Source organism: Schistocerca piceifrons, chromosome 1 (assembly GCF_021461385.2).
Source record: "Schistocerca piceifrons isolate TAMUIC-IGC-003096 chromosome 1, iqSchPice1.1, whole genome shotgun sequence".
Classification (NCBI taxonomy): domain Eukaryota; kingdom Metazoa; phylum Arthropoda; class Insecta; order Orthoptera; family Acrididae; genus Schistocerca; species Schistocerca piceifrons.
Genome location: NC_060138.1, coordinates 1,025,960,008 through 1,025,985,351, shown reverse-complemented (window position 1 = coordinate 1,025,985,351; position 25,344 = coordinate 1,025,960,008). Strand labels below are relative to the sequence as shown.

The 25,344-nt window shown below is 45.0% G+C and overlaps 1 protein-coding gene across 1 annotated transcript in view; it reads right to left on the bottom strand.

Moving 5' to 3' along the window:
- The window catches only part of LOC124777334 (phospholipase B1, membrane-associated-like), a 214,238-nt gene extending 193,376 nt beyond the window's left edge, over positions 1 to 20,862 (bottom strand). Inside the window, exon 1 of the mRNA XM_047252699.1 lies at positions 20,665 to 20,862. Coding sequence (XP_047108655.1) covers positions 20,665 to 20,862 — 198 coding nt within the window. The remainder of the gene's footprint in view (positions 1 to 20,664) is intronic.
- Between the last annotated feature and the right edge of the window lie 4,482 nt (positions 20,863 to 25,344).

The window sequence follows — 25,344 nt, the reverse complement described above, 5'->3', positions numbered from 1 at the left end:
ATGGGACATCAGGGGTACGCGGAAACTACAACTCAGATCGAGCCTGAATGAAAGCTGAAAGGAACGCTGAAGAAGGAAAGACGGACACCTCGGCGTGACCAGGAACAAATAATAACCGTATAGTTTTAACGTTCTAGTGCAAACCATTCAGAAATTATGATGATTTTATTTCACATATTTTAATAATTGTCACCCTGTATATATAGAGATTGTTCTTTATCTCAACATACCACACTTACTGTTATTTCATGAAATTTTGAAAGTAGCGGGATAAACGGGGGAGGCTGTTTATCAAGAATCTTCCATTTGAGGTTTTTCAGCATGTCCCTAATGCTTTCCCAAGCACATGTTTGTATGTGTTAGAACTGCCTTGTCAGTCCTATTTGGAATGGCTCGCAGACACCAGGGTATTATTACAGAATGGATTATATGGGTGTACTGTGAGCAATCTTCTGTGATACGTCCGCTGGCGGCCACTTCGCCAACTCACAGTGTGAACGGCTGAGTACGGGGCGGGAGTATGACCCCATGGAGCGGCGCCAGTGATGCATTCTGCAAATACGCAATAGGTGGGGGAGTGTCTCGCGGCAGTAAAACGACTGGCTGCTTTGACGTTTCGGACCAGAAACCGGCATCGCGTCACTATCTGTTGTACACACCCAGCTTCAATGACAGATGAACGACTGACGTGGAAGTCCATGTTCCAGTGGAATATGTTTGTATATTCGTATCTACAAAATTCGTGTATTATTCCTCATTTTTATCTATATGCATTAAACAAATCAGTGAGTATACTAAAATGGTTGTGTGCCATTAAAAGGATAAATATGGTCCTAACTACATTTCACTTGTGCTTAAGATCTTTCGCCTGACAGAAAAAAAGCGTGTGAATGCTATTTATGGCGCCGTCGTAGGAGCGCACTCAAGATTAAACAGTAGTCAACATTTCTTGTGACGTAAGTGGTGAAGTTAATTATTATTATGCATTTAAATGTCAAGAAATATGTTATGATATTGAAGGTCTTCTCGCAAACTTAATAGAATAAGACCATACATGGGCTACTGGCACAATTGGGATACCTTTAAAGAAATGTATATAGATATTTTGAATGTAATTATTACTCTGTGCCCAAAACGTACTTTGAAGTTGTATTAATGTTTGCCTAAACCAAATGAAAAACGTCCGGATTTCATCAACACTCTCGTAGCGCTTGGTGTATGAGATGAAACTCTCACATTTTTCTAGGCATCTTCATCACTTCTTAGTGTAAATTTTTGCGTCGCCAGAAACTCCGTCACGCCACTAAAGTTTTAATTTTGTGCTAGTAGGCAGCACACAGTTTAGATCAGTGTATTCTAGTTTGAATGTAAATTTCGTGCAGTAACTTTTCGACAAACAGGATTTCTAATGGAAGGTATCCGTAAACAGGTCAACTTCAGTAGAGAAATTTATTTCTGTTTAGTAGCTTGCGGTCTCAGAGTACAGTGAGAAATCTGCACAGCAACTTTTAGTGTTACTTCATTCTCCTCTGGTATATGTTCAAACAAAGTATCGCCGTTTGAGACCTTATATCTAATTTATACACAGTACTATATGGCTAGCGACTGTGCTTGTTGTGAGCGGATACAAGGCGAGAGGACTGCTGTCCGTAAACAGCTGGAAGCTGTGTTGGTTACCGTCGACAAGGTTCTAGCTAATGCTCAACGTCGAGGTGAAGCCAGTGGCGAGACCTGCGACTCCTTTGGTGACCCGAACATCGCTGCGGCTTCTGATACGCAGCATCTCCCCGGTCCGTCCTCACTCCAGAGTGGGTGGCAGACAGTGGTGGGTTCGCAAGTCACCGGGCGGAAGGCAAAAGAGGGATCAGGCCGTGCGGCTGGCTCCCTACGTCTTAGGAACAGGTACGAGGCGCTACCCAGTGTTGATAACTCTGAGCCAGCACGGGATGCCGCTTCTGTTGGGCCAGAGGTCGATTTTCCTGCCCAGTCCGGATAAGTACAGAGGGTGGGTACGCTAGTCATTGGGAGCTCCAATGTCAGCCGGGTGATGGAGCCCCTTAGGGGGATAGCAGGCAAGGCGAGAAAGAATTCCAGTGTGCATTCAGTATGTTTGCCGGGAGGTATCATCCGTGATTTGGAGGAGGCCCTGCCGGCAGCTATCGAGCACATTGGGTGCATCCGGCTGCATGTCGTGGCACATGTCGGCACGAATGAAGCCAACCGCTTGGGTTTTGAGGCCATCCTCGACTCCTTTCGGCGGCTCGCTGATTTGGTGAAGGCAACTAGCAACGCAAGCGGGGTGCAGGCTATGCTGTGTATTTGAGCATCGTACCCAGGGTTGATAGCGGTCCTCTGGTTTGGAGGAGAGTGGAAGGTCTGAACTAGAGGCTCGACCACTCTGCGACGGTATCGGATGCTAATTTCTTGACCTCCGCTATCGGGTGAAGAATTGTAGGATTCCCCTTAATAGGTCACTACTAGGGTAGCGGAGTACGTCTGGTGTGCACATGGGGCTTTCTCGGTTAAAGAACCCCTTCCTTGGGACCAAAGGCGATTTGACTGTTAAATCAGCCACAGCGACGTCAGAGGATCTTCGTCCTCGCAGATCAGAGGTAGAAAAAAAAAGATTAATATGATTTTAGTAAACTGTAGGAGCAACCAAGGAAAGGTTTCTTAATTACTATCGCTTACTGAAGATTATAATGCACAGACAGTTTTGGGAACAAAAAGCTGGTTGAAACCAGACGTCAGTGACAACGAAATCCTAAGTTCACATTGAAATGTTTATCGTAAGGATAGGTTAGTCACCAATGGTGGCGGCGTGTTTATTGTAGTAAAAAATTCGATATGTTGTAGCGAGGTTATCACGGATTCCGAATGTGAATTTATCTGGGTGAAAATGAGTATGAAAGAACGGGCAAAAATGGTGATCGGATGCTTTTAGAGACCACCTGGGTCAGGATGTGTAGTTGTAGAGCGCTTTAGACAGAACTTGCTGAATATCACAAGTAATTGTCCTGATGACGCCGCTGTAATAGGTGGTTACTTCAACTTGCCAGGTATAGATTGGGAGTGTTATGCCATCGAAACTGGTGCCAGAGACAGGGAATCGTGTGGCATTGTTCTGGACGTCTTATCCGAAAATTACCTTGAGCAGACAGTTAGAGAACCAACTCGTGAGAGTAACGTCTTAGACCTCCTGACAACAAACAGACCTGAACTTAGCGAATCAGTTAACATAGAGGAAGGTATCAGTGATCATAAGGCTGTACCCGCATCTATGACGAGGGGTGCTACCAGGAATGTTAAGAAACGTAGGGAGATATATTTGCATGGGTGACAGGATACAAATTTCAGAATATCTCAGCAGTCAGCATCAAATATTCGTTGATGAGGTCGAAGATGTGGAGAACAAATGGAAAAAATTCAAAGGCATCGTTCAATATGCCCTAGACAAGTACGTTCAGAGTAAGGTTTTAAGGGCCCTCCTGGTAGGCCGTGCGGGAAAGAGCGCCTGGCGGATTTATGTCGATGTCCGGCGAACCGGCCAGTCTGTGGATGGTTTTTAGGCGGTTTTCCATCTGCCTCGGTGAATGCGGGCTGGTTCCCCGTATTCCGCCTCAGTTACACTATGTCGGCGATTGCTGTGCAAACAAGTCCTCCACGTACGCGTACACCACCATTACTGTACCACGCAAACATAGGGGTTACACTCGTCTGGTGTGAGACGTTCCCTGGGGGTCCATCGGGGCCGAACCGCACAATAACCCTGGGTTCGGTGTGGAGCGGCAGGGGGGGGGGGTGAAGTGGACTGCGGTAGTCGTCGTGGGGTTGTGGACCACTGCGGCTGTGGCGGGGACGGAGCCTCTCCGTCGTTTCTAGGTAGCCGGTTAACATACATACAATGCATACAAGGTTTTAAGGGATGGGAAATATCCGCCATGGTTTAATAGACGTGTTAGAAAAGCGCTACGTAAAAAAAGAGCATTTCATCTTAGATTCAAGAGAAGCAAAAACCTAGCTGACAAATAAGAGCTGAACGAAGCGAAAATGAGCGTAAGGAGAGCAATGAGTAAGGCTTTCAATGATTTTGAAAATAAGACGTTCTCAACCGACCTGAGTAAAACCTTTAGTAGATTTTGGTCGTATGTAAAATCAGTAAGTGGGTCAAAATCATCTATTCATTCTCTCAGCGACCACACCGGCACCGGAACAGAAGATAACAGAAAGGAGGCCGGAATACTGAATTCGGTCTTCCGAAGTTGTTTCACTGCGGAAGATCGTTGCACTATCCCCTCCTTTCAATCGTCGTACGAACATCGAAATGGCAGATATTGAAATAGCAGAGTGCGCACCTGAAAAGCAGCAGTGGAAAGGACTCAGGGCCAGACGAGATACCTACAAGATTCTATAAAGATTATGCGAAAGAACTTGGTCCCCTTCTAGCAGTAATTTATCGTAGATCGCTTGAACAACGAAAGGTACCTAACGATTGGAAAAAAGCGCTGATCATTTCCGTTTTTAAAACATGCCGTAAGACAGATCCACGTAATTATAGACCTACATGGTTGACGTCAATCTGTTGTAGAATTATGGGACACTTTTTATGCTCAAGAATTATGACGTTTTTGGAAAATGAACATCTCCTCTATAAAAAATCAACAGAGATCCTGCGAAACTCAGCTCTCTCTGTCCCTCCATGAGATCCACAGCGCAGTGGACAACGGCGCTCAGGTTGATGCCGCGTTCCTTGATTTCAGTAAGGCATTTGACACTGTCTCGCATTGCCGTTTAATGACAAAAATAAGAGCTTACTGAGTATCGGAGCAGACCTGCGATTGGATTCAAGACTTTCTTGCAGCTAAAACTTAACGCGTCGCTCTTAACGGAACTACATCGACAGATGTAAAGGTAATATCCGGAGTACCAGAGGGAATTATGATAGGACCGTTGTTGTTTACAATTTATGAATGATTTAGTAGAAAGCGTCGGATGCTCTTTAAGGCTATTCGCAGGTGATGCAATTGTCTATACCAAAGAAGCAACGGCAGAAGATAGTAAGAATTTGCAGAACGACCTGCAGAAAATTGATGAATGGTGCAGACTCTGGCAGTTGACTCTGAACGTAAATACAGAGGAAAAGAAATGCACTGCTGTACAGCTGCACTATTGATGACGAACAGCTGGAAACAGCGTCTGCCGTAAAATATCTAGGCGTAACTATCCAGAGCGACCTTAAGTGGAATGACCATATAAAACAGATAGTTTGAAAAGCAACCAGACCCAGATTCATCGGAAGAATCTTAAGGAACTGTAACTCAGCCACTAAATAAGTGGCTTATAAGGCGCTTGTTCGCCCGATTCTTGAGTATTGTTCATCTACCTAGGATCTCTATCACGTAGGACTGATAGAGGAGATACAGAAGTTCCAACGAAGAGCTGCGCGTTTCGTCACAGGATCGTTTAGCTGGCGAGAGAGCGTTACGGAGATGCTAAACAAACTCCACTGGCAGACGTTACAAGAGAGACGCTGTGCATCACGGAGAGATTTGCTTCCCCCCACATACATCTCGCGCATTGACCACGAGGAGAAAATTCGAGAAATTAGAGCCAATACAGAGGCTTACCGACAATCATTCTTTCCAAGCACTACTCGCGAGTGGAGCAGCGTTGGCGGGATCAGACAGTGGTGCCGAAAGTTCCCTCCGCCACGCACCATTACGTGGTTTGTGGAGTATGATGCAAATGTAGGTGTAGTAAAGGTGGTTTATTGACATTCTGATTTCAAAGTTTGGCCCTTCAGCTGCGCGATCAAGTCTGCGTTTACCAGCGGAGCAGCTCGGACCTGATTACGTCTCCGCTGCGAACTGCTCAAGGAAGATGCGGTATTTACACCAGCGGTACCCGCGTCTGTTACTCGTTAAAGCGATAGCAATGGCACGTACAATACTGGCCATTAAAATTGCTACACCAAGAAGAAATGCAGATGATAAACGGGTATTCATTGGACAGATATATTATACTAGAACTGACATGTCATTACATTTTCACGCAATTTGGGTGCATAGATCCTGAGAAATCAGTACCCAGAATAACCACCTCTGGCCGTAATAACGGCCGTGATACGCCTGGGCATTGAGTCAAACAGAGCTTGGATGGCATGTACAGGTACAGCTGCCCATGCAGCTTCAACACGATACCACAGTTCAACAAGACTAGTAACTGGCGTATTGTGACAAGCCAGTTGCTCGGCCACCATTGACCAGACGTTTTCAGTTGGTGAGAGATCTGGAGAATGTGCTGGCCAGGACAGCAGTCAAACATTTGCTGTATCCAGAAAGGCCCATACAGGACCTGCAACATGCGATCGTGCATGATCCTGCTGGAATGTAGTGTTTCGTTCGGATCGAATGAAGGGTAGAGCCACGGGTCGTAACACATCTGAAATGTAACGTCTACTGTTCAAAGTGCCGTCAATGCGAACAAGAGGAGATCGAGACATGTAACCAATTGCACCCATACCATCACGCCGGGTGATACGCCAGTATGGCGATGACGAATACACGCTTCCAATGTGCGTTCACCGCGATGTCGCCAAACACGGATGCGACCACCACGATGCTGTAAACAGAACCTCGATTCATCCGAAAAAATGACGTTTTGCCATTCGTGCACCCAGGTTCGTCGTTGAGTACACCATCGCAGGCGCTCCTGTCTGTGATGCAGCGTCAGGGGTAACCGCAGCGACGGTCTCCGAGCTGATAGTCCAGGCTGCTGCAAACGTCGTAGAACTGTTCGTGGAGATGGTTGTTGTCTTGCAAACGTCCCCACCTGTTGACTCAGGGATCGAGACGTGGCTGCACGATCCGTTACAGCCATGCGGATAAGTTGCCTGTCATCTCGACTGCTAGTGATACGAGGCCGTTGGGATCCAGCACGGCATTCCGTATTACCCTCCTGAACCCACCAATTCCATATTCTGCTAACAGTCATTGGATCTCGACCACCGCGAGCAGCAATGTCGCGATACGGTAAACCGCAATCGCGATAACTACAATCCGAGCTTTATCAAAATCGGAAACGTGATGGTACGCATTTCTCCTCCTTACACGAGGCATCACAACAACGTTTCACCAGGCAATGCGGGTCAACTGCTGTTTGTGTACAAGAAATCGGTTGGAAACTTTCCTCATGTCACCTCGTTGTAGGTGTCGCCACAGGCGCCAATCTTGTGTGAATGCTCTGAAAAGCTAATCATTTGCCTATCACAGCATCTTCTTCCTGTCGGTTAAATTTCGCGTCTGTAGCACGTCAGCTTCGTGGTGTGGCATTTTTAATGGCCAGTAGTGTACGTTTGGAAAAACTACGGTACAATTTATGTCCTCTACTAAATGTGCAAGACGGAAATCATTCGAAATTGAACGTTTCTTGAGAGATGGTGTGCATATTAATCACACGGAGCAGCACTGTTTACGTCAAGATGGTGAACGACGCTGCACGTGAAACGATTATAGAAACTGTCAAATGTTTCATGTTTCGACGTAATAGCGACGTGTTAGTGGTCCATGCGGGCCTCTGCGTAAGCACGATTCGAATGCTCGAGCTACCCTTCGAAGTACCTGAATCATTGATCCATGAATCACTCCAACCATACGGCGGAGTAATTAGTCATATAGCCCAACGTTGGGCAAGTTTTAGCACATATCCACTGCTCAACGGTGTTCATCAGGTGCGAATCACCCTGACAATACATGTGTCCCCATATCTAAATATGGGCGGGTGAAGAGCCATTATTATCTATGATGGCCAACAATGGACGTGTTCTGGATGTGGTGGTGAAGGATATCTTCGATCTGAGTGCACGAAGAGGAGACTCGTGCAACTACCCAGCGAGGACCTACCAAAGCAGGCCACCCCCACGTCACTACGACTGGTATACGCGCCGGTGCTCCGCGAGGACGTGACGCCGAGGTCTGAGCGTATATTCGAAACAACACCGCAGATGACGGAGGGACCATCAGGCAACAACGATGCTGAGATGGCTGCTACACCACTCCAGCCACAGACGTTGCAGGTGATAAATCACGAGGACGACCACACAACAAAAGGCATGGAAACTGGAGTGGAGAGGTCCACATACGGTGCGGCAACGGTGATGGAACAGGAGACGTAGGATTCAACAGCACCGGAGGTAGAGATCAGGGCGTGTAAACAAAGTCGTGTCCATGCACAGTCAAATCGACCCCGAGGTTTGTATTTTTTCTTGGGTGTGAAAGGTAATAAAACAAACGAAGTCATTTTATATTTTATTCACCTAAATAATATTTTTATTTGCTTATCATCCTTTAATCTCATAATCTTTTACTTTTTTATATATTCCATTCTTTGATCACAAGTCCTTCGACGATGACCGGTTTCAGTCAGTAATGACCATCTTCTGATCTAAGAATTCTAACATTTTGCAGCCCTGTCAGCAACTGTGATAATTGAACATGTAACACGTCAGCCTCAGTTGCAAATAGAAACCAATCTTTACCCAGGTTTCAGCCAAAATAATTTGGCCTTCCTCAGAAGTCACTGGCTTCTGAAGAAGGCCAAATTATTGTGGCTGAACAATCTTGGTAAACATTTTTGGATACAGTGATAAATACAATATTATATTTAAAGTAAAGTTCGGTCTTGATCACAACACTTATGTGGTCTAGGGGGCCGGCACGGTAGCTCAGCGTGTTTGGTGAGAGGGTTAGCAGCCCTCTGTAATAAAAAAACTGAGCTAATCGATCAACAACGAACTTAAACGGATGTCTTACGACGTCCGCCCCGAGCAGATGCAACGAACAAAAGCGAACAAAATGAGATAAAAAAAGGGGTAGCGTCTTTGATTCATAATCAAAACGTTTTCGGTCCCGGGTTCGATCCCCGCCACTACCTAAATTTTGATAAATAATCAGCATTTGTGGCCGAAGACTACCGGCATCAGAAGTCAGCCTCATTCTGCCAACGGCCTTGTCAAAGAGGGCGGAGGAGCGGATAGAGGTTCAGGGCACTCTCTTGTCCTAGGGGTGGGAAATTGCCCCTAAAGGCGCCGGCACGGTAGCTCAGCGTGTTCGGAAAGAGAGTTAGCTGCCCTCTGTAATAAAAAAACTGAGTAAATGGATCAGTAACGAACTTCAACGGGCGTCAGATGACGTCCGCCACGAACAATTGAAACGAAAAATAACGAACAAAATGAGATTAAAAAAATAATAATAATAAAAAAAGGCGGAAGAATCAGCAGTGATCAACGACATGAGGATGCAGAAGGCAATGGAAACCACTGCATTAAAGACACGTAACGTGTATCCACAGGACATGTGGCCTGTAATTGAAGAAGTGTCATGATGATCTCTCCATTGGCAAAAGATTCCGGAATAGTTCCCCATTCCGATCTCCGGGAGGGGACTACCAAGGGGGAGGTTACCATGAGAAAAAGATAACGTTCTACAAGTCGGGGCGTGGAATGTCAGAAGCTTGAACATGGTAGGGAAACTAGAAAATCTGAAAAGGGAAATGCAAAGGCTCAATCTAGATATAGTAGAGGTCAGTGAAGTGAAGTGGAAGGAAGACAAGGATTTCTGGTCAGATGAGTATCGGGTAATATCAACAGCAGCAGAAAATGGTATAACAGGTGTAGGAATCGTTATGAATAGGAAGGTAGGGCAGAGGGTGCGTTACTGTGAACAGTTCAGTGACCGGGTTGTTCTAATCAGAATCGACAGCAGACCAATACCGACAACGATAGTTCAGGTATACAAGCCGACGTCGCAAGCTGAAGATGAACAGATAGAGAAAGTGTATGAGGATATTGAAAGGGTATTGCAGTATGTAAAGGGGGACGAAAATCTGATAGTCATGGGCGACTGGAATGCAGTTGTAGGGGAAGGAGTAGAAGGAAAGGTTACAGGAGAATATGAGCTTGGGACAAGGAATAAAAGAGGAGAAAGACTAATTGAGTTCTGTAACAAGTTTCAGCTAGTAATAGCGGATACCCTGTTCAAGAATCACAAGAGGAGGAGGTATACTTGGAAAAGGCCGGGAGATACGGGAAGATTTCAGTTAGATTACATCATGGTCAGACAGAGATTCCGAAATCAGATACTGGATTGTAAGGCGTACCCAGGAGCAGATATAGACTCAGATCACAATATAGTAGTGATGAAGAGTAGGCTGAAGTTCAAGACATTAATCAGGAAGAATCAATACGCAAAGAAGTGGGATACGGAAGTACTAAGGAATGACGGGATACGTTTGAAGTTCTCTAACGCTATAGATACAGCAATAAGGAATAGCGCAGTAGGCAGTACAGTTGAAGAGGAATGGACATCTCTAAAAAGGGCCATCACAGAAGTTGGGAAGGAAAACATAGGTACAAAGAAGGTAGCTGCGAAGAAACCATGGGTAACAGAAGAAATACTTCAGTTGATTGATGAAAGGAGGAAGTACAAACATGTTCCAGGAAAATCAGGAATACAGGAATACAAGTCGCTGAGGAATGAAATAAATAGGAAGTGCAGGGAAGCTAAGACGAAAAGGCTGCAGGAAAAATGTGAAGACATCGAAAAAGATATGATTGTCGGAAGGACAGACTCAGCATACAGGAAAGTCAAAACAACCTTTGGTGACATTAAAAGCAACGGTGGTAACATTAAGAGTGCAACGGGAATTCCACTGTTAAATGCAGACGAGAGAGCAGATAGGTGGAAAGAATACATTGAAAGCCTCTATGAGGGTGAAGATTTGTCTGATGTGATAGAAGAAGAAACAGGAGCCGATTTAGAAGAGATAGGGGATCCAGTATTAGAACCGGAATTTAAAAGAGCTGTGGAGGACTTACGGTCAAATAAGGCAGAAGGGATAGATAACATTCCATCAGAATTTCTAAAATCATTGGGGGAAGTAGCAACAAAACGACTATTCACGTTGGTGTGTAAAATGTATGAGTCTGGCGATATACCATCTGACTTTCGGAAAAGCATCATCCACACAATTCCGAAGACGGCAAGAGCTGACAATTCGGAGAATTATCGCACAATCAGCTTAACAGCTCATGCATCGAAGCTGCTTACAAGAATAATATACAGAAGAATGGAAAAGAAAATTGAGAATGCGCTAGGTGACGATCAGTTTGGCTTTATGAAAAGTAAAGGGACGAGAGAGGCAATTCTGACGTTACGGCTAATAATGGAAGCAAGGCTAATGAAAAGTCAAGACACTTTCATAGGATTTGTCGACCTGGAAAAAGCGTTCGACAATATAAAATGGTGCAAGCTGTTCGAGATTCTGAAAAAAGTAGGGTAAGCTATAGGGAGAGACGGGTCATATACAATATGTACAACAACCAAGAGGGAATAATAAGAGTGGACGATCAAGAACGATGTGCTCGTATTAAGAAGGGTGTAAGACAAGGCTGTAGCCTTTCGCCCCTACTCTTCAATCTGTACATCGAGGAAGAAATGATGGAAATAAAAGAAAGGTTCAGGAGTGGAATTAAAATACAAGGTGAAAGGATATCAATGATAAGATTCGCTGATGACATTGCTATCCTGAGTGAAAGTGAAGAAGAATTAAATGATCTGCTGAACGGAATGAACAGTCTAATGAGTACACAGTATGGTTTGAGAGTAAATCGGAGAAAGACGAAGGTAATGAGAAGTAGTAGAAATGAGAACAGCGAGAAACTTAACATCAGGGTTGATGGTCACGAAGTCAATGAAGTTAAGGAATTCTGCTACCTAGGCAGTAAAATAACCAATGACGGACGGAGCAAGGAGGACATCAAAAGCAGACTCGCTATGGCAAAAAAGGCATTTCTGGCCAAGAGAAGTCTACTAATATCTAATACCGGCCTTAATTTGAGGAAGAAATATCTGAGGATGTACGTCTGGAGTACAGCATTGTATGGTAGTGAAACATGGACTGTGGGAAAACCGGAACAGAAGAGAATCAAAGCATTTGAGATGTGGTGCTATAGACGAATGTTGAAAATTAGGTGGACTGATAAGTTAAGGAATGAGGAGGTTCTACGCAGAATCGGAGAGGAACGGAATATGTGGAAAACACTGATAAGGAGAAGGGACTGGATGATAGGACATCTCCTAAGACATGAGGGAATGACTTCCATGGTACTAGAGGGAGCTGTAGAGGGCAAAAACTGTAGAGGAAGACAGAGATTGGAATACGTCAAGCAAATAATTGAGGACGTAGGTTGCAAGTGCTACTCTGAGATGAAGAGGTTAGCACAGGAAAGGAATTCGTGGCGGGCCGCATCAAATCAGTCAGTAGACTGATGACCAAAAAAAAAAAAAGTCTCACTAACATAGGTGACCGGTTTCGATTATCTTTGGATTGCCAGATCCATGGCTTCCTTGGAGGATGGTTATATAAAGATAACCGAAACCGGTCACCTATGTTATTGAGACATAGGTGTTGTGATCAAGACTGAACTTTAGTTTAAATATAATTTTGGCTGAAACCTGGGTAAAGATTGGTTTCTATTTGCAACTGAAGCTGACGTGTTACATGTTCATCTTCAGATCTGTTCTACACCATGTTGCTTTTTGATTTCACTTAATAACTGATGTCACTTAATTATTAGTGTCCAGTGTGGGGCTATCTCACTGTTAACTTTCATGCTATGTGAGTGGTATCACAGATAATTTTGAAGGATTCGCTACATTTTGACGACCAGCGTGAGAAAATGTAAATAGTAATCTGATGCAAGGTTTCGAAGAATTCTCGATTCGCTACAGTTTTGGAGCCTAACACGGTGCGATCTCATTTGTCATATATATGTCATTTTTCGATTTACTACACTTGTTAGTGATGATCCAGCCATTGTATATCACGGCCTATGGCCTGCGGCTTCGCTGGCATTGATTCTCACTATGGGCATTAATTTTAACCCTCTCTCATCCTAATGTTTCACTAATTTCGCAGTTATTACAGTGCGTGCGCTGTTTTCGATTCCAGCCGCTGGTTGCGCTTCTCTGGTTTTGTTCCATAGCGGTGGCCTTCATGTCGTCTCGCTAGAGACAACCTTGCAGCTTAAAGGAATTTTAATGATAGGCTCTGAACTCTTCTGATGTTTTGTCTGGCTGGCCGTTCCGCTCACTGAGAATGGACGCATGTTCAAGTTGTTGCGGACGGTAACGATGTCATCTGAAGAATCATTACTTCCCTCTGCCTTCGCACAAAGCGGGTTGCGTCTTCTGAGTCGGCCAGTACCCGTTTCTGGTCCGCTGGTTCATGGATGGTGCGCTGCCAGCATTTTTGCTTCTCCGGGGTCCCGCGTAGAAATAAGTGGTGAGTATTTCTTTTGCGTGTGATTAAGTGTTGGATGAGATTTGTGAAAGCCCCTGTTCTTTGCTGAGACTTGGGTTCACGCCGATTGTGACTGTAGCTCTCTCTAGCGGCCGTTATTGGGCTTGGTTTAGAAGTGGATCAGCATCCTTGGTAATAAGAACATTCCCGAGTTATTTGCAAGACAGTTGTAAGAGGGGAGGAGGAGGAGGAGGAGGAGGGTCACACTGCGGCCGCCTATACTTCAGTTATTACCTGATTTAATATAGAGACTCTTTAAATTTTGTGCTTGTGCCTTACTTTTTATGCTCAGGGGTTCAAACCTCGTATTATCTATTGTATTTAAAGCACTCATGTCTTCATTCTTAAGAATTATACCTGCATTTTAATCTGAACGATCAGGTGTTCGGCCGGCCGGAGTCGCCGAGCGGTTCTAGGCGCTACAGTCTGGAACCGCGAGACCGCTACGATCACAGGTTCGAATCCTGCCTCGGGCATGGATGTGTGTGATGTCCTTAGGTTCGTTAGGTTTAAGTAGTTCTAAGTTCTAGGGGACTGATGACCTCAGAAGTTTAGTCCCATAGTGCTCAGAGCCATTTGAACCATTTGATCAGGTGTTCAAATTATTTTAAAATATTTTTATATTCAGTTGTCTGCTTGTTTCATAGATTATACGGGCACATATTCTCCAGTTCCAAGGGCATACACCCACATGATATCTGTAATTTGTGTATGTTATAGAATTTTAATTTTAGACCCCTGTATGTTTCAAAGGCTGCGCTGAACCCCTTATCTGTTTCATACGTGGCCTGGGCTCAATTTCGTAATCTTTCCTTGGTTAATGCATTAAATTTAAGCCCTTTTCTAACCATTCTGTGAATCTGTTAACCAAAGCATTTGTTTCTGCTTTGGGGTGATTTAAACATTTTAAAATTTTTGTGACTGTGGTAACTGCTGTTGCGATACTGAATTTAAAAGATTGCCGCAGTTATATAGATACGAGCTCCTCGTCCAAGCCGTGGAGGTCCAAGGGATGTCTACTGGCCGCCATGTCATTGCGGTGTCACGTGGATGCAGCACGGAGGGGCATGTGCCCAGCACACTGCTCTCTTGGCGGCTTTGCAGACTTCGTGGAGCTGCTACTACTCACTCAGGTAGCTCCCCGAACTCAGGTATCTCACAAATTGGCCTTACGAAGGTGAGTGCACTCCGTAATAGTCGTCCCACCAAGGACAAATCCTTGGCAGTACCGGGAATCGAACCCGCGTCCTAGCCTGACCACTCAGCTACGGAAGAAGTCAGTGAGTTTTAAATTTCATTCTTCGTTGTAACGCTTGTACTGAAAGCTTCTTGTAATTGTTTTTCGAAATTGTAACCAAATACCTCTGATTTTGGCTCAATGAAACCTTTCACTGCTACAAACGTGCTCACTGCATTCCATGTTTATGCTACGGCCGCACTGCTCTCCAAATGCTGGTATCCGTGCTGAGAGACGAGGTTCCAGACGTTATGAAATACATATCATCCGAATTTTCGAAAACCATTAGGTCCAAAAATTTTTATTTGTGCACATATTACAGTCTTATCTCTTCACTCGACATGGAACTGAGTTTCTCTTCGTTGTCGGTCATATTTACAGTGCTACATCGAATTACTTAAAGCGGTGAACGAAATTTTATAGAGTTTACATAGGTAAAAACGCAGTGTGTAAACTTTGCGTATGGTAGATTTTAGCTCATATGTTGCAGTGAATGGAATGTAGATGAGATGTCGCAATTTTATTTCAAACAGAGAGCGGAACGGTTTCTCATCCTCTCCTCGAGCTCTACATCTACATCTACACGGATACCCTGTGAATCACACTTAAGTGGGTGGCAGAGGGTTCATTGAACCACCTTCAGAAATCTCTATTATTCCAATCTCGTATGGCGTGCGGAAAAAACGAACACTTATATTTTCCGCGCGAGCTCTGATTCCTCTTACTTTATTACGACAATAGTTTCCCTGTATGTAGGTCGGCGTCAACAAAATATTTTCACCATTGAAATTTCGTGAGAAGATTCCGCACCAACGAAAAAAAGCTTTTTTTTAAAAAAAAAAAAAAAAAATTATCGCCCCAAATCCTCCGTCATTTCGGTGGCACACTCTCCCCTATTTCGCAATAATACGAAACGTGCTGCCCCTCCTTGAAGTTTTTCTATGTAGTTCGTCAATTCTATTTAGTAAGGATCCCACACCGGTTTAGCAGTATTCTAGAAGAGGACGGACAAGCATAGTTTAGGCAATCTCTTTAGTTACATTTTCTAAGTGTCCTGCCAATAAAACACAGTCTTTGGTTAGCTTTCCCCATAACACTTAAGTGTTCTTCCAACTGAAATTGTTCTTAATCGTAATTCCCACGTATTTTGTTGAATTTACGGCCTTTAGATTTGACTGATTTATCGTGTAACCGAAGCTAACGTTTTCCTTTTAGACTCATGTGTATGATCTGACACTTTTCGCTGTGTATGGTCAATAACCAATTTTCGCAGCACACAGATATCTTTTCTAAATCGTTTTGCAGTTTGTTTTGCTCTTCTGATGACTTTACTAGTCGATAACCGACGGGGTCACGTGCAAACGCCGCGCGAGGTAATCGCGCGTTCTCCGGCGCCTTGTCGCGGTCCGGGCGGCTCCCCCGGTCGGACGTTCGAGTTCTCTCTCGGGCACGGGTGTGTGTGTTATCCTTACAGTAAGTTAGTTTAAGTTAGATTAGGAAGTGCATATGCTTAGGGACCGATGATCTCAGCGGTTTGGTCCCATAAGACCATACCACAAATTTCCAATTTTCCATCTGGAAACAATCTAAAACGGCCGCTCAGATTGTCTCCCAAATCGTTTATACTGATAAGAAACAGCAAAGGGCCTATAACACTACCTTGGGGAACGCCAGAAATCACTACTGTTTTACTCCATGACTCTCCGCCAATTTCTGCGAACTGTGACCTCTCTGACAGAAAAATCACTAATCCAGCCATATAAATGAGACGATGTTCCAGAAGCACGCAATTTCACTGCAAGCCGCTTGTGTGGTACAGTGTCAAAAGCCTTCCGGAAATCCAGAAATACGGAATCAATTTGAAATCCCTTGTTAATAGCACTCAACATGTTTGCTAAACCCGGGTTGACTGTGTGACAGTAGGCCGTTTTCTTCGAGGTAATTCATAATGTTCGAACACAATACATGTTCCAAAATCCTGCTGCATATCGACGTTAATGATATGGGCCAGTAATTTAGTGAATTACTCCTACTACCAATTGGGTTTTATATCCGACGGACGGTCGCATACGACATGCCCGTTCACGTGGTTGTGCATCGAGAATCATGTGGTCATAACAATCGTCGTATCTCATAAAGGATTCAAAATATAGAAAAGAGGTGTTTTGCAAATGATAGCACGCAATGAGATACATAAGTTGTTGTTACAGATACTCGAAACACTTTTATTCACCGCGACATGGAAGTAATTCGTCCGCAGCGGTTAGTGGTCGGTAGCTCAGTATGCATACAAACGTCCATAGCACTGTAGAAAAAGCCAAGTTACATGCGTATACACGTCTACAATGCCTGGAGAATAGCGCAGCAGAACTGGTATACACGTCCATAGCTGCGTAAGGATTAAATATATATTATCTTAAATGTATCTTTCAAAAATTTTTGTCCTAAATCATTGTTAATAGTCATGAGTGTATCTGGGGCTTGTTCTTAGATTTGAGCAATCCTGTTTTTTAAAAACTGGAAATAAAAAGAATAATAGGAAAAGTCTAAATGTTTGAGTCTTGCATGGCCTGCATCTTATCACTCCAAATCCAAGCTGCCTACCATTTCAACAACCATCATAATACTTGCTCGCAGGGTACAATCACACAGTAGCCGTGTGACTTAACGGACCAAGGATGTCAGTGGGAAACCGTCTGCAGTAGGACCTTGCCACAAGTAACAAGTATTGTTATTACGAGGGTCACACCAAAAGAAATGCACACTATTTTTGTAAAAGTACAGTTTTCATTCTGCATGTGTGAAAGTTTTACGGTGTGCAGATACATCCTTCCTGCTTGTTTTCAAACTTAATTCAACCTGTTCCTATGAGTGGCGCCGTCACAGCACGTCTTCAAGATGGCTGTTACACTTGCCGTTCGTCAGAAGCAAAGTGCTGTCATAGAATTCCTGTGCTGTGAAAATGAGACAGTGGGAAACATCCACAAGAGGTTGAAAAAGGTGCATGGAAATGCTGCTGTCGATCGCAGTACAGTTAGTCGCTGAGCAAGCAGGTTACATGACGAAAGCGGACACGGCAATATTGAGGATTGTCCTCGCAGCGGCAGGCCTCGTACTGCACACACTCCACACAGTGTGCAGAGACTTAACGAAGTTGTGACTGCTGACAGACGCATCACATTGAGCGGATTGTCACGCTATGTTGGGATAGGGGAAGGAAGTGTTTGCAGAATACTGAAAGTGTTGACGTTAAAAAAGATTTGTGCCGGATGGATTCCCAGGATGTTGACAGTGGCTCACAAAGAAACAAGAAAAACTGTATGCAGCGAACTTTTGGAACAGTACGAGAATGGTAGAGATGAATTTCTTGGAAAGATTGTGACAGGTGATGAAACATGGCTCCATCATTTTTCACCAGAAACGAAGAGGCAATCAATGGAGTGGCATCATGCAATTCACCCAAGAAAAAAAAAAATTCAAAACCACACCTTCTGCTGGAAAAGTTATGGCCACGGTGTATTTCGATTCCGAAGGACTCTTGCTTGTGGATATCATGCCAAGTGGAACCACCACTAATTCTGATGCATATGTGACGACATTGAAGAGACTAAAAGCTCGACTGAGTCGTGTTCGACCTCATTGGCAAAAGCAGGATGTTTCGCTGTTGCACGACAATGCACGGCCACATGTGAGTAAAAAAACATGGAAGCGATCACAAGTGAGGTGTTTTTCCAAAGCTGTTTCACAGAGGAAGACTGCACTGTAGGTCCTTCTCTAGATTGTCGCACAGATGTCAAAATGGTAGATATCAAAATAGATGACAGAGGGATAGAGAAACAATTAAAATCGCTCAAAAGGGAAATAGCCGCTGGACCTTATGGGATACCAGTTCGATTTTACACAGAGTACGCGAAGGAACTTGCCCCCCTTCATGCAGCGGTGTACCGTAGGTCCCTAGAAGTGCGTAGCGTTCCAAAGTATTGGAAAAGGGCACAGGTCATCCCAGTTTTCGAAAAGGGACGTAGAACAGATGTGCAGAACTATAGACCTATATCTCTAACGTCGATCAGTGGTAGGATTTTTGAACACGTATTATGTTCGAGTACAATGACTTTTCTGGAGACTAGAAATCTACTGTCTAGGAATCGGCATGGGTTTCGAAAAAGACGATCGTGTGAAACCCAGCTCGTGCTATTCGTCCACGAGACTCAGAGGGCCATAGACACGGGTTCACAGGTAGATGCCGTGTATCTTGACTCCCGCAAGGCGTTCGATACAGTTCCCCACAGTCGTCTAATGAACAAAGTAAGAGCATATGGACTATCAGACCAATTGTGTGATTGGATTGAAGAGTTCCTAGATAACAGAACGCAGCATGTCATTCTCAATGGAGAGAAGTCTTCCGAAGTAAGAGTGATTTCAGGTGTGCCGCAGGGTAGTGTCGTAGGCAATTGACAATATACATAAATGACCTTATGGCTAACATCGGAAATTCACTGAAGCTTTTGGCGGATGATGCTGTAGTATATCGAGAGGTTGTAACAATGGAAAATTGTACTGAAATGCAGGAGGTCTACAGTGTCCAACGGGCACAATATTTCGGCGATCATACATGTCGCCATCATCAGGTGAACTGACAGACTGAGCTCCTGTGAACGTGCCGGTACGGAGATCCGTACGCTATGGCTGCTCAGAGGGAACTGGGTTCGATCGCGGCGGCGGCCGATTTAAATACCCTCCGCCCGCGGCGCGCTTCCTCCGCCGTCCGCGCCCGGTGCCACGGTCGCGCGGTGGCACAGATTGCGACGGCGTCTGAGATGACGTCGGAGTGATGGCTCTGTCCGCCGTGGTCGTCACAACTATACGTTTGCTCGATTTACTCTTGATTAACCCAATCGCTGGTTCCCAAGCCTTGCTAAGATTATAGCCACAGTCACGGTTTATGAGGTCGTCATTGGTGCGAATTTCGATGGCCTCTCTAACAACGCTGTCCCAGTATCTCGACGTCTGTACCAGAATCCTCGTGCGTTCATACTCCATAGCGTGATTTTCCGACAAACAATGTTCAGCGACCGCCGACTTGCTCGGATACATCAGGCGAGTGTGCCTCTGGTGTTCACGGCATCGATCCTCGACGGTACGCATCGTCTGGCCAAAATACGACTTGCCACATTGACACGGAATCTGGTACACGCAGGCCTTCCTAAAACCGAGGTCATCTTTGGCGCTCCCCACCAGTGCACGAGTTTTATTCGGAGGACAAAACACAGTGTCGACCCGGTGTTTCCTCAAAATGCGGGCGAATTTCCCCGAGAGTGCGCCTGTATATGGAATAAACGCAGTGCCTACCTCCCCCCTCGTGATTTCATCCATCTCCACAGGTTGTGCAGTAGTGGTTGGGTGGAGAGCACGTTGAATCTGCCACTCTCAGTACCCATTTTTTCGAAATACAGTTCTCAGATGTTCAAATTCCTGGGGTAGACTCTCTGCGTCAGAGATAGTGCGCACCCTGTATACTAGAGTTTTAAGTACCCCATTCCTGTGTGAAGGGTGGCGGCAGCTGTCTGCGTGCAAATACAGATCAGTGTGCGTTGTCTTCCGATACACCCCATGACCTAGGGTGCCGTCAGGCCTTCTCTTGACCAAGACGTCAAGGAAAGGTAATTTACCCTCCGTTTCAGTCTCCATAGTCGCCGCGGGCGGAGGGTATTTAAATCGGCTGCCGCCGCGACCGAGACCCAGTTCCCTCTGAGCAGCCATAGCGTACGGATCTCCGTGCCGGCACGTTTACAGGAGTTCAGTCAGTCAATTCACCTGATGATGGCGACATGTATGATCGCCGAAATATTGTGCCCGTTGGACACTGTAGGCCGGCAGTACACCCGTGGATATTTTGATTAATGAAAATATTGTTCCTAAAGGATGTATCTACAAACTGTAAAACTTTCAAACATGTAGAGTAAAAGATGGATTTAAAAAATAAATAGTGTGCATTTCCTTTGGAGTGACCCTCGTAGATTCAGTCATTGAGCACATAGCTTCACTGGGTTAGGACGAACGGTACCCACCTGTGGAACTTGCAGGTAGTTTTCAACGCCAGAGGCAAGGGGCGAGTCGCCCCTGAGGATCGCCAGTGTGGCGTTCAGCGGCCGCCGCTGGGCGGCGCCTGGAGCTACCAGCAGCACCAGGAGCGACGCCAGGGCGAGGTAGGGGGTCCGGCGCCTCGCCCGCACCCTCATCAGTGTCCGCGCCCGGGTGGCCGCCATGCCGGCGTTACCTGCTGCGCCCCAGCGGGCGGGCGCCGTCTGCGCTCATGTCCGCTGGCCGGCCGCTGCTCCCCGTCTGCCAACAGTAAAACAGCGCGCGTCAGTCAACTGCTCTCCAGGGAGAGCGTACGCTGCTGTTCACTTGTAGGTCTCTAGTTCTAGCGTGCGTACACTTAAGTTACGAGTTACCGGTGTGAAGTGCGAGAAGACACTGCCCTTCTTCACTCAAATGAAGCACCAGAACATAGGTAAAAAAATAGAGAAATAAAAAATAAAAATGAAAGAGATAACGATGCACCACGAATGAACCATCCGAATGGGTCAGAAATCGGTAGACTTTGTACATGTACAGACAAACAAATGATTACAAAATGGTTCAAATGGCTCTAGGCACGAAGGGACTTAACATCGGACGTCATCAGTCTCCTAGACTTAGAACTACTGAAACCAAAGGACATCACACACATCCATGCCCGAGGCAGGACTCGAACCTACGACCGTAGCAGCCGCGTGGTTCCGGACTGAAGCGCCTAGAACCGCTCGGCCACCTTGGCCGGACAAATAGTTCCAGAAACATAGACGATTTATTCAAGAGAAAGATCTTCACAAACTGAGCTGACCATCGGGTCTCAGTTCGAAGTGAGACTCATCACTAAAGAGAATTCTACTCTAGTAGGACAGCGGTGGTATAGCAACCTGATTATTGCCCGCCACACGGCCCGACGACTAGGAGAGATGTTTTGTGCTGCCATTTCATTTCGTAGCACAACCCCTTCGACTGTCATCCGCGGCACCATAGCAAGACAACGGTACGTTGACGATATTCTACGCCCCGTTTTGTTGCCCTTCGTGGCAAGCCATCCTGGGCTAACATTTCTGCAAGTTACTGCCGCCCGCACACAGCGAGAGTTTCTACTGTTTGTCTTGTACTTGCCTAACCCTACCTTCGTCAGCAAGTGCGCCGGATTTTTCTCTAGTTGAGAACATTGGAACATTGTTGACAGGGCCCTCCAACCAGCTTGGGAATTTGACAGTCTGGTGTACAAACTGCACTAAATTTAACATGACATCCCTCAGAAAGACGTCCAACAACCCTGTCAGTGAAGGCCAAACAGAATAACTGCTTCGAAGGCATTACTGACTTGCTCAATTTGTGACGCTCTTTCACAGGAATAAATCATTCAAGTTTTCTGAAACTGCAATCATATAGTTCTCTGTACATCACATCTACCGATTTCCGATAGTTCCTTCGTCGTGTGTGCATATTTATACAGGGTGGTCCATTGATCGTGACCGGGCCAAATATCTCACGAAATGAGCGTCAAACGAAAAAACTACAAAGAACGGATCTTGTTTAGCTTGAAGGGGGAAACCTGATGGCGCTACGGCTGACCCGCTAGATGGCGCTGCTATAGATCAAACGGATATCAATTGCGTTTTTTTTAAATAGGGACCCCCATTTTTTATTATATGTTTTAGTTGGACCACTTTTTTCACTTTCTGATAGATGGCGCTATGATAGTCACAAACGTATAAGTACGTGGTATCACGTAACATTCCTCCAGTGCGGACGGTATTTGCTTCGTGATACATTACCCGTGTTAAAATGGACCGTTTATCAATTGCGGAAAAGGACGATATCGTGTTGATGTATGGCTATTGTGAGCAAAATGCCCAACGGGCGTGTGCTGTGTATGCTGCTCGGTATCCTGGACGACATCGTCCAAGTGTCCGGACCGTTACCTTATTTAAGGAAACAAGAAGTGTCCAGCCACGTGTGAAACGTCAACCACGACCTGCAACAAATGATGATGCCCAAGTAGGTGTTTTAGCTGCTGTCGCGGCTAATCCGCACATCAGTAGCAGACAAACTGCGCGAGAATCGGGAATATCAAAAACGTCGGTGTTGAGAATGCTACATCAACATCGATTGCACCCGTACCATATTTCTGTGCCCGAGGAATTGCATGGCGACGACTTTGAATGTCGCGTACAGTTCTGCCAATGGGCACAAGAGAAATTACGGGACGATAACAGATTTTTTGCACGCATTCTATTTAGCGACGAAGCCTCACTCACCAACAGCGCTAACGTATACCGACATAATATGCAGTAATAGGCAACGGAGAATCCACGATGGCTGCGACAAGCGGAACATCAGCGACCTTGGCGGGTTAAACTATGATGCGGCATTATGGGAGGAAGGATAATTGGCCCGCATTCTATCGATGGCAATCTAAATGGTGCAATGTATGCTGATTTCGTACGTAATGCTCTAACGATGTTACTACAAGATGTTTCACTGCGTGACAGAATGGCGATGTACTTCCAACATGATGGATGTCCGGCACATAGCTCGCGTGCGGTTGACGCGGTATTGAATAGCATATTTCATGACAGGTGGATTGGTCGTCGAAGCACCATACGATGGCTCGCACTTTCACCGGATCTGACGTCCCAGGATTTCTTTCTGTGAGGTAAGTTGAAGGATATTTGCTATCGTGATCCACCGACAACGCCTGACAACATGCGTCAGCGCATTGTCAATGCATGTGCGAACACTACGGAAGGCGAACTACTCTCTGTTGAGAGGAATGTCTTTGCACGTATTGCCAAATGTATTGAGGTTAACGGACATCATTTTGAGTATTTATTGCATTAATGTGGTATTTACAGGTAATCACGCTGTAACAGCATGTGTTCTCAGAAACGATAAGTTCACAAAGGTACATGCATCACACTGGAACAACCGAAAAAAAATGCTCAAACGTACCTACGTTCTGTATTTTAATTTAAAAAACCTACCTGTTATCAACTGTTCGTCTAAATTTGTGAGCCATATGTTTGTGACTACTACAGCGCCATCTATCACAAAGCGTAAAAGTGGTCCAACTAAAACATTCACATTTCTTTACGTACTAAACGAGTATGTAATAAAAAATGGGGGTTCGTATTTTAAAAAAAGCGCAGTTGATATCCGTTTGACCTATGGCAGAGCCACCTAGCGGGCCAACCATAGTGCCATCTGGTTCCCCCCTTCAAGCTAGACAAGTTTCGTTCTTTGTAGTTTTTTTCGTTTGACGCTTATTTCGTGAGATATTTGGCCCGGTCACGATCAATGGAGGGCCAGAGGTGCACCAACGCATTATTGAGTTAATTTGTGTAGCTCTTTCACATGAATAAATCATCGAATTTTTCTGTAACTCTAATCATGTAATTCTCTGTACATGTATATCACATCTACCGATTTCCGATCATTCCTTCGTGATGTGCCTTTATATATATACAGAGTGTCCCAGCTATCTTGTCCACCCAGAATATCTCTGGAACAATAACAGCTATTGGAAAACGACTTTCACCGGTATCAATGTAGGCCCATGAATGTACATATTTGGAAACATTCTAAAACGAAAGCATATGTGTTTTTTAACACAAACTTATGTTTTTTTAAATGGACCTCCTATATTTTTTCTTCAGCAATCCATAGCATGACAAAGCACATACACAATGGCGTTGATTGCATCGCAATATTCCCATTACATCCCGAAATATTAAGACGCGAAGTTGGCGCTTGAAACACCCGACATGCGCTGCTAGCGCACGCCCTGAGGCTCAGGCGTGAACCCCATGCTGCCCGTAATCGCGATGTGATTGACATGCGTAATCACACTTCCATACTTATCAAGAGGTTCGAAACGAATAATACGGTCTGCTGCCATCCTGCATTAACGTCGTACATTCCAGCAGGTATTTATCCCATAGGCTAGGGGTGATGCGGTTCTGTAACATATCTGTGTACCGCAACGTTAGTCACAAAGTTAACTTAGCTTATCGTTAATCCGTTACTAAAAAGGTAATGCCGTTCAACGTTAAAACTTTACTTTACTGTAGATCTAGCGCAAGTGACAGTTAATCATTCACTCGTAATAGTAAAATTCATGTTGATGGTTTTAGTGAAACGAGCAAGTGGACTAAAAGTTTTACCGTTGTTTAGGTAAAAATGTTTTGATTTGGGAAGTTCAGGTAGGACATAGAATATGAATGTAAACATGTTTAACCAATTAGTTTTATTATCACATAATTATCAATGTTATGTTTATCTAATGCATTAAATGACAAATTGTTGCAAACAAATGTTTCTTAACATCACTGGGTAAAATGGCCCTTTGTAGAAACTTCCACTGTGATACCAGCACTACATACTAAACATAGCACCGAGCGAGGTGGCGCAGTGGTTAGCACACTGGACTCGCATTCGGGAGGACGACGGTTCAATCCCGTCTCCGGCCATCCTGATTTAGGTTTTCCGTGATTTCCCTAAATCGTTTCAGGCAAATGCCGGGATGGTTCCTTTGAAAGGGCACGGCCGATTTCCTTCCCAATCCTTCCCTAACCCGAGCTTGCGCTCCGTCTCTAATGACCTCGTTGTCGACGGGACGTTAAACACTGACCACCACTAAACATAGCGTTCACATCTCATGC